At 44.6% G+C, this 10,000-nt stretch overlaps 1 protein-coding gene across 2 annotated transcripts in view; it reads right to left on the bottom strand.

Moving 5' to 3' along the window:
• Positions 1-1,861: 1,861 nt before the first annotated feature.
• aacs (acetoacetyl-CoA synthetase) overlaps positions 1,862-10,000 on the bottom strand; it is a 26,835-nt gene continuing 18,696 nt past the window's right edge. The window contains exons 13-18 of one of the 2 annotated variants that reach the window (XM_027143305.2): positions 7,400-7,513; positions 5,223-5,348; positions 4,514-4,583; positions 4,007-4,065; positions 3,390-3,592; positions 1,862-3,159 (exon numbers count right to left, since the gene is read on the bottom strand). In XM_027143305.2, coding sequence (XP_026999106.2) covers positions 3,022-3,159; positions 3,390-3,592; positions 4,007-4,065; positions 4,514-4,583; positions 5,223-5,348; positions 7,400-7,513 — 710 coding nt within the window. In that variant the 3' untranslated portion in view covers positions 1,862-3,021. The remainder of the gene's footprint in view (positions 3,160-3,389; positions 3,593-4,006; positions 4,066-4,513; positions 4,584-5,222; positions 5,349-7,399; positions 7,514-10,000) is intronic. The other variant, XM_047818716.1, reaches the window with a different exon arrangement.

Consider the following 10,000-nt stretch of genomic DNA (forward strand, 5'->3'; position numbering starts at 1 on the left):
CACACACACACACACACACACAGGAGACTCCTTCACCACATTATAATAAATAAACTTGTTTACTTGTTTGTTTTACAGTGTAACTACAGCTCTCTGTGAATGAGCTGTTTCTATGGAAACAAGATAAGAAGGAATCATTAATATAAAGAGCTGCTCTTAGAGGGAATTAATCAACAGTAGCTCCGCCCACTGCATATCTCAGACTAATGTTAATAGATTATTAATAGATTAGATTAGCAGTAAGTGTTTGCTGTCAGATTGCCTCAGTGGTGTTAGATGCAGATTAGCTGCAGGTCCTGGATCAGTGAGGACGACGCTGTGCTGATTTAAAGCAGCAGCTGTGTTCAGTAAGCAGGTGAAATCAGATCAGCTTCAAACTCCAGGCTGATGAGGAGAGAAGCACCGTTAGTGTTAATGACAAACAGCTGAACATCATGGTACAGCATGCTAGTGCTACGTCGTCCAGGCCACGGAGTGTGTGTGTGTGCGCGTGTGTGTGCGTGTGTGTGTGTGTGCGCGTGTGCGTGTGTGTGCGTCTGATACGCCGCTGAAGTCAGAGACGTGTCGAGCTGATGGAGAACGCAGCTGCACACTCGGCACACTGTGAGAAATAAGTGCACATCCTTTCATCACCACATCCCTCTTTTCTCTCTCGGTTCATGTCTTAGACACACACACACACACACACACACACATACACACACACACTTAAATATAAGGCGGAGTGTGAGCTGAGATTAGATGTTGAGCGGAAGCAATTTACAGACAAGCACGTCTGAACATTTCAATCATCAAGAGCAAGACGGAGGCGACAAAGCATCTCTCACACACACACACAATTGTGACCCCACTGCCACCCCCAAACACACACACACACACACACACACACACACACTCCCCATGTTCTCTCACACACTGCAGGAAGGAACATGTCTGTATTTGCCCAAATGACAATTTATATGGAGATAGTGTCCTCTCATTTTACTGCCAGACACCAGCTGTCTCTCTCTCTCTCTCTCTCTCTCTCTCTCTCTCTCTCTCTCTCTCCACCTCATTTTTTTCTTCCTCTCCCTATACCTTTTTATTTATCAGTCACTCTATTTTTGTGTACCTTCTTTCTTTTCCTCTTCCCTCACCCACTCATCTTTCTTTCTACCATCTTTCTTCCTGTCTCATGTTCTCTCTTTCACTCCTTATCTTTCTCTCCATCCATCTCTCTGGGTCTCTCTTGTTCTTTCTCTCTCTATCTATCTCTCTTTTTTCCTTGCACTTCGTCTCGTTCTGTCTCCTTCTCTCGCTTTTCTCATCTCTCTTTCAGACACAATTTCATTTTGATCATTGCACCGGAAAACACCCTGGTGGAAAGTGAGATGAAGAGTGTGTGTGTGTGTGTGTGTGTGTGTGTGTGTGTGTGTGTGTGTGTGTGTGTGTGTGTGTGTGTGTGTGTGTGTGTGATGAGAAGGAAGATGAATCCTGCTTCACAATTTTACAATCATTCCTTCTCCATCTCCTGCTTTATTTTATATCATGGAAAAGAATCTTCTTATTGCACCACTTTACTGCTCAACATGTCACTGTCTGACCAGAACAGAGACAGTAATAATAATAATAATAATAATAATAATAATAATAATAATAATAATAATAATAATAACAGCATTAGTTTTGTGATGCAGGGGTCCAGGCACTGTGATGAGTTAGTGCAGTTCTTTAGTTTTATACTGAAGCTACAGAGCTAATTTAGCTAACAGGTAGCGCTGGCTTTAGCGTGGTGTAATAACACAACGTCTGACTAAACCCCGTGACTCAACACCTCGGAGTAGGAAGAAGCTTCAGAAAGACACAAATGTCTACCAGTGTGTCAGAATATATAAATATATTTATATTAAAGTGTAACACTTTGCAATAAAAGGATTTCCAAGCAGAAACAACAGAGATTTAAATTAAAGACATTTACATGGACTTTAAATACGAGACAGTAACAGAAACTAAACAGATTATTAACATCACTTATTATTTAAATCGGTCATAAAAAATAAGATCTTATAACGACTGGGAGGTGTAATCTTATAACGTGTGTAATTAAGCGCAATACCTCACCCAGGGAATTATGGGTAAAACCTGGTTTAGGGATTTGATGTGAAATAAAGTTTTAAAATCCGATTTTCTGCTTAAATAATGTTTAAATTCATTGTTTACATTTACATCAGAGCTGAGAGCTGGGAATAAGGCTGTTAGAGCCAGTGGGTGGGGTTACAACTGTGGGTGGGGTTACAACTGTGGGTGGGGTTACAACTGTGGGTGGGGTTATAACTGTGGGTGGGGTTACAACTGTGGGTGGGGTTACAACTGTGGGTGGGGTTACAACTATGGGTTAGTTATAACTGTGGGTGGGGTTATAACTATAGGTGGGGTTATAATTGTAGGTGGGGTTACAACTATGGGTGGGGTTATAACTGTGGGTGGGGTTATAACTGTGGGTAGGGTCGGAGTTAGCAGGATTAAAATTATGGGTGTGGTAGTTAGGGGTGGTGCCATGAGTGATAACTTTAGATGAAGGTGTGAGGTTGGGGGTAAATTAGTAGCAAAGATTAGGACAGAATGGTAATGAGGGTGGGGCTACATTCAGGGGGAGTGGTTAGTATTGTTATCTTAATTACAACCGTTTATACCTCATTAATTAGTATTAATAAGATAACTGTTAGGTTAATATTTAGGGGTGGGGTTTTGGTAAAGGGCGGGGCTTATTATAAGGGGCGTGGTCAGCACTCAGCTGTAACAAATCTTTCCCTCTCACTATTAACTTTAGTGTTAAACGAAGAGACGCCGTAAACGGTACTGGTTTAATTATTTAGTTCATGTGACTCCTGACGATGAGGTCACTGAGGATCATGTGACTTCTGACAACCGCAGGTTCAGCAGGTCTGGTGTTCATCATGATTTCTAACATTTCCAGATGTTCTTTTCTCCATCAGGTGTTTAGGGCCTACAGCAGGTGATGAAGCTCCAGCAGAAGCTGGTTTAGAAGTTCTGCAGCTCAGGTAAGTTCTTGTAGAGGTCCAGAGAGTCGGGGTTGGAGAAAGCACCACGCTGACTCACCTCCTTACCCGCAATCACCTGCTTCACTGCTACCTCCACCTTCTTCCCACTGATTGTGTACTGCACACACACACACACACACACACACACACACACACACACACACACAATAATCAATAATACTATTAATAGAAAAAGGAAGCTGGTCGTTCATCATGTGCAGTAAATACAGTACACCTGAAAGGTTAATAAGAGAAGTGAAAATGAAAAAAACTGAAAATAAAAGAAAACAATAAAGGTGTGTGTGCGTGTGTGTGTGCGTGTGTGCGTGTGTGTGTGTGTGTGTGTACCGGAATGTCTCTAGTCTCCAGGATGACAGAGGGGACGTGGCGAGCAGACAGAGACACTCTGATGGCGCTGCGTATTTTCGCCACCAGCTCGGAGCTGAAGGTGTGATTGGGAACCAGTTTAACAAACAGAATGACTCTCTCCTCTCCATCAGTGTTATACTGAGGAACACACACACTGTCACACACCTCCTCAAAGGCCTCCACTGACACACACACACACACACACACACACACACACACACACACACACACACACACACACACACAGTAATTATGGGAGCTTTTACTCAGCTTCATTATTAATCAGTGAAGCTGCTGCACACTATCTAGTGCACTACACGTCTGATTCATTCAGCTACACAGATGACTGTTATCTCATGCTGCAGAAGTGAAGGACATAACGGCGTCTGCGCTCTACAGTGTGTACGTGTAGCTCGTCTCTGTAGTGTGACTGCGTCTCAGTACCGTGTCTCTGTACCGTGTCTCTGTAGCGTGACTGTGGTGCACGTTATCATTACACACACATGCTGCCTACTTAGGGAACCTCCCTGTGAACGGAGTGTTACAGGTGAGTCTGTGCTAAACCTGTTGGTTAGCGTTTAGCTCGTGTTTCTCACCAATGTTGTAGATTTCGGAGCTCCCAAAGCGAACACCGTTAGGGTTCAGAGTCCCGTCACTGAGGAAGAGAAAAAAAATCACTCTTAAACCTATTCGACACAATTTCCGTTCATTTTTCACTCTGTCTCACTGTAACTGCACAATCATTCATCACTACATCATTTATTATAAAATCATAAATCAAACACAGCTATGTGAGTCCAGTGATTTATCCATTCAGACACAAAGAGATTAAAGTTTAGTGCCACATTCCAAATGCCCCCCTGCGCCCTACCTAGTGCACACTACACATCCTGTGTAACTGTGAGGAACTGGAGATGCTCCTGGGTGTGTGTGTGTGTGTGTGTGCGCTGGGCAACGTATCAGATACACACATGCACTACATAGGGTCTGAAATGATGTCATCTACACCATCTGTAGTGCACAGTGTGTGTGTGTGTGTGTGTGTGTGTGTGTGTGTGTGTGTGTGTGTGTGTGTGTGTGTGTTTATGGATAAAGCTCATCACCTTCTTCCCAGCATCATTATTCCTCCTGTCTTTGGGTTGATCTTGCAGTAGTCTCCATGAGCCCACACTCCTGAACACACACACACACACACACACACACACACACACACACACACACACACACACACAGAAAGACTCACTCACTGTTCATCTATTCATTTACCTATTTATTGATCTAAGGATTAATCTGTCTGTTCCTCCATCCTTCTGTCAGTCCATACAGCTGCCCATCTGCTCATTTGTCTGTCTGCTCTGTCCGTCTTCTCATCTGTCTATCAATCTACTGTGTATTTCTTTATCTGCTCTCTCTCTCTCTCTCTCTCTCTCTCTCTCTAGCTAGCCAACCATCTGGCCATTCATCCGCTGGTAACTCCACCAGTCTGTCCACCTGTCTGTCTGCCCATACATCTCTGTCCCCTCGTCCGTCTGTCAGTCTCCTCTGTCTATCTGCCTACTGGTTTATTAATCTACTGTTTATTTCTGTTTAATAATCCAGTTGTCTGTCTGTTTCTCTGTCTTTCTGCCTCTGATTGTGTCGCCCTAACTGCCTCATTTTGTGTGTTTGTTTGTAGTGAGTGTGTTTGAGTATGTGTATGTCTGTATGTATTTGTGTGTATGTATTTGTGTGTATGTATTTGTATGTACATGTTTTTTTGTGTGTGTACTGTGTGTGTGTGTAGTGTGTGTGTAGTGTGTGTGTGTGTTTTACCTGGGTAGGTGGAGAAATATGCTTTGCGGTATTTGTTCCCACTATCGTCACCCCAGAAGTGAGTGGGCTGACACGGGATCGGCTTCAAACACACCAACTCACCACTCTCACCCCACACCACTTCACCTACACACACACACACACACACACACACACACATTTACAGAGCCATAAACAGAGGGGTCTCTCCATCCCTGATACAGGATTAATGCAGTAATGAGAGAGTAAAGACAGATATACAAACAGAACCAAATTATAAACACACACTTTTGCACCATTTCTCACAGATCTGTGTAAGTGTGTGTTAGTGAGCACGTCTCCTTAGCAGAGAGAATCCATCCACCTCACAGGTGTCACATCACGCTGCTGATTAGACAGTCTGATTATTACACAGGTGTCACATCACGCTGCTGATTAGACAGTCTGATTATTACACAGGTGTCACATCACGCTGCTGATTAGACAGTCTGATTATTACACAGGTGACACATCACGCTGCTGATTAGACAGTCTGATTATTACACAGGTGTCGCATCACGCTGCTGATTAGACAGTCTGATTATTACACAGGTGTCACATCACGCTGCTGATTAGACAGTCTGATTATTACACAGGTGTCACATCACGCTGCTGATTAGACAGTCTGATTATTACACAGGTGTCACATCACGCTGCTGATTAGACAGTCTGATTATTACACAGGTGTCACATCACGCTGCTGATTAGACAGTCTGATTATTACACAGGTGTCACATCACGCTGCTGATTAGACAGTCTGATTATTACACAGGTGTGCTTTAGGCTCGTCACATGTGCAGTTTTTCCCACAGCACAAAGCCACAGACCTCCCAGGTTTTGAGGGAGTCTGCAACCGACATGCCGACTGCAGGAATGTCCACCAGAGCTGTTGGGCGTGAATTTAATCTTCATTTCTCTACCATAAGCCGTTTCCGAAGGCGTTTCAGAGAATCTGGCAGTACATCCGACCGGCCTCACAACCACAGACCACGTGTAACTACACCAGCCCAGGACCTCCACATCCAGCATCTTCACCTCCAAGATCGTCTGTGACCAGCCACCCGACAGCTGCTGCAACAATCGGGTTGCATAACCAAAGAATTTCTGCACAAACTGTCAGAAACCTTCTCATGGAAGCTCCTCTACATGCTCGTCGTCCTCATCGGGGTCTCGACCTGACCGAGTTCGTCGTCATGGCGTCTGGCACTTTGGAGAGTTGTTCACTTTACAGATGAATCCCGGTTTTCTCTGTACAGGGCAGATGGCAGACAGCGTGCATGGAGTCATGCGGGTGAGCAGTTTGCTGATGTTAACATGATGGATGGAGTGGTCCATGGTGGAGGTTATGGTACAGGCAGGTGTATGTTGTGGACAATGAACACAGGTGCATTTTATTGATAGCATTTTGAATGCACAGAGATACTGTGACGAGATCCCGAGGCCCATTGTTGTGCCATTTATCCACGGCCATCACCTCATGTTGCAGCATGATGATGCAAGGATCTGTACACAATCCCTGGAAGCTGAAACCATCCCAGTTCCTGCATGGCCAGCATCCTCACCAGACAGGTCACCCATGTTTGTGATGCTCTGGATCAGTGTGTATAACGACAGCGTGTTCCAGTTCCTGTCGATATCCAGCAACTTCACACAGCCATTGAAGAGGAGTGGACCAACATTCCACAGGCTACAATCAACAACCTGATCTACAGCGAAGGAGATGTGTTGTACTGCATGAGGCTGAAGGTGGTCACACCAGATACTGACCGGTTTAAAGACCCCCAATACAGTAAAACTGCACACTTTAGAGTGGCCTTTTATTGCGATGAGCCTAAAACACACCTGTGTAATAATCCGACTGTCTAATCAGCATCGTGATGACACCTATAAGGTGGATGGATTCTCTCCATCTGTCACAGATTTAAACAGATTTGCGAACAATATTTGAGAAAAACAGACCTTTTGTGTACACAGAAAAAGTTCAGCTCATGAGAAATGGTGAAAAAAACAAAGTGTTGTGTTTATAATTTTGTTGAGTTTACACAGACAGATAGATAGAATATAAAGAACCAAAGAAAGAAAAAACTGACAGATGAGGAAGAGTTGATGAGGATGGAAAAGAAGAAGGATGAAGGTGAAGAATTAAAGCAGGTCCTGACCTTCAGGACTCCAGGCCTCTACAGCCATGCCCAGGTTCCTCGCCTGGATCTCTCCTCTGTACACAGGAACAGTGTGGTTCTGCCCCATGAAGCAGGAGATGATGTCTGTACCACCTGAACACACACATACCCCAATACCTTCATGAAAATGACAATAACATGAAAAAACCACACACACACACACACACACAAACGAACACACAGATCGTCCCTCCACCCTAACCCCTTCAAAGATCCTTAGGAAGGTTTAAATTAGTTCCTCTGGGAAATAAAGTGTTTTGTTCCAAAAAGTTTTTGTCCGTGTGTGTGTGTGTGTGTGTGTGTGTGTGTGTGTGTGTGTGTGTGTGTGTGTGTGTGTGCTCATCCAATAGTGAGCTCTCTCCTTCTATTTCAGTGTTTAGTTGTTGAGTGTTGACATTTCTGACACTTAACTTCTTCATGAATATTCTACAATTACACACACACACACACACACACACACACACACACACTTATTCAAAGGAAAAGAGCAACAAAGAGAAAACAGAGAAAGAGACGAAGAGAGAAGGAATTTACATAGAGAAAGATACGGGTCCAAAAAAATCCCAGAGAAACCGAGTGTAATAAACTAAGTGTACTAAATGAAACCCATAGTAAATGCTGCTACAAATAAACACCACCTTCACTAGGTGTAGTCACTATATACAGGCTTCTATAATGGTGCTGTGGATCCTACCTAGTGCACTACTGTGTGTATTTTAGCCTGTTTTACATTAATGGTACTCTGAACTTTGCCTGGTCACATTAACACACACACACACACACTTACTGCAGGACAGTAAACAGGTCAGTCCATGAGGGAGGATTGTGTGTGTGTGTGTGTGTGTGTGTGTGTGTGTGTGTGTGTGTGTGTGTGGTACAGATGGCAGCCATGTGGGGGTTTAAAGTGTTAAAACCTCCTGCAGACTGAATGGTGAGGTCAGTCTGGTTGGCACGACAACAGTTGCCAGGAGGAAACAGGCACATATGCTTCATTTGGCCTCAAGGTCAGAGGTCAAAGTCAGGCCCGCCTCCTCTCAGGGGGAGGGGTCAGACAATGAGATGCTGAAAAGTGATTATTATAGTGTGTGTGATTGTGGTGTGTGTTTATTATAGGGTGTGTGTGATTATTATAGTGTGTGTATGATTTTGGGGTGTGTTTATTATAGGGTGTGTGTGATTATTATGTTGTGTGTGATTATGATGCTGTGTGTGATTATTACAGCGTATGCAATTATTATAGAGTGTGTGATCATTATAGTGTGTGATTATAATAATCACACACACACACTAATAATCAAACACACTATAATAGACTGTGTGATTATTAGTGTGTGTGTTTATTAGTGTGAGTGATTATTATAGTGTGTGTTACAGTGTGTGTATTACAGAGTTTGTGATTATTGTAGTGTGCAAATATTAGTGTGATTATTATAGTGTGATTGTGAGTTTGATTGTTAGTGTGTGATTATTGCGTGTGTGATTGTTATAGCGTGTGTGATTGTTATAGCGTGTGTGATTGTTATAGCGTGTGATTGTTATAGCGTGTGTGATTGTTATAGCGTGTGTGATGAAATAGGCCGGACTGTTGGCCATGTGCTTGTGTTTATGTCCCGTGTCACGTGTTCTGCCCCGCCCTTGTTTACTCCTCCCCGTCTCTACACACCTGTTCCCTATGTGTTCATTGTCATGTCTATATAACCGTGCAGTGTTGCAGGTGGCAGCGTCAGTGTATGTTGTTGTTGTTCCTCGTCCTTTGTCCTGTTTAGTTTTGTCCATGTATCTGTTCCGTGTCACGTGTCTGCCCCGCCCTTTTTTACACCTCCCTTTTGCCGACGGCAGCACGGAATCATCGTCGGTGTCCCCTCGTCCTTTGTCCTGTTTAGTTTTCGTCTTTGTTCCTGTTCTATGCATTATTATTTATTAAACCCGTTTATTTGAAGCTATCCTGTATCTGGGTCTGTCTTCCTCCTCCCAATGTGACAGAATGATTCCAAGCAAAGCTCGGACTCAGCAGAATAGCTTCCAGCCTGGACCGGCTTATTAGGAGCATTTTTTCCCTCCTCCTAGACTGTTCCTTCAGTCTTCCTGGACTTTTTAATTTTCTGTGACATCGCTCCGCATTTTATTCGGTGAGGGACTCCGCTCCACTTTCGGTTCCCCGAGGAGGACGTCACCTCACTTCTGTTCCGCGGAGGATGTCACCATCCCGGTTTTGCAACCTCTTTTTGTTGGTGCCTGCGGCATAGTGTTCCTATGGGGACGTCACTCCACTTCCGGTTCCTCGAGAGGATGTCGCCTCACTTCGTCTGCAGGGGGTGTTGCAGTCCTGTGGCAGAGGATTTTTCCCACCCTTCCTCCCTCCTATTCTGGTCGTCAAGACGTGGGTCTGGCCGCAGTGCATCGGGGGTTGAGCTTGGCCATTCAGCTCAGCTGTGGACGTTGCTCGGCCCTCTCTGGCTGCACCGCCGTGTGCCTTGCTCCCCCCGTCTGCCTCGCCGTGTGCCTTGCTCCCCCCGTCTGCCTCGCCGTGTGCCTTGCTCCCCCGTCTGCCTCGCCGTGTGCCTTGCTCCCCCCCGTCTG

The sequence above is a fragment of the Tachysurus fulvidraco genome, chromosome 9 (assembly GCF_022655615.1).
Source record: "Tachysurus fulvidraco isolate hzauxx_2018 chromosome 9, HZAU_PFXX_2.0, whole genome shotgun sequence".
Taxonomy (NCBI): Eukaryota; Metazoa; Chordata; class Actinopteri; order Siluriformes; family Bagridae; genus Tachysurus; species Tachysurus fulvidraco.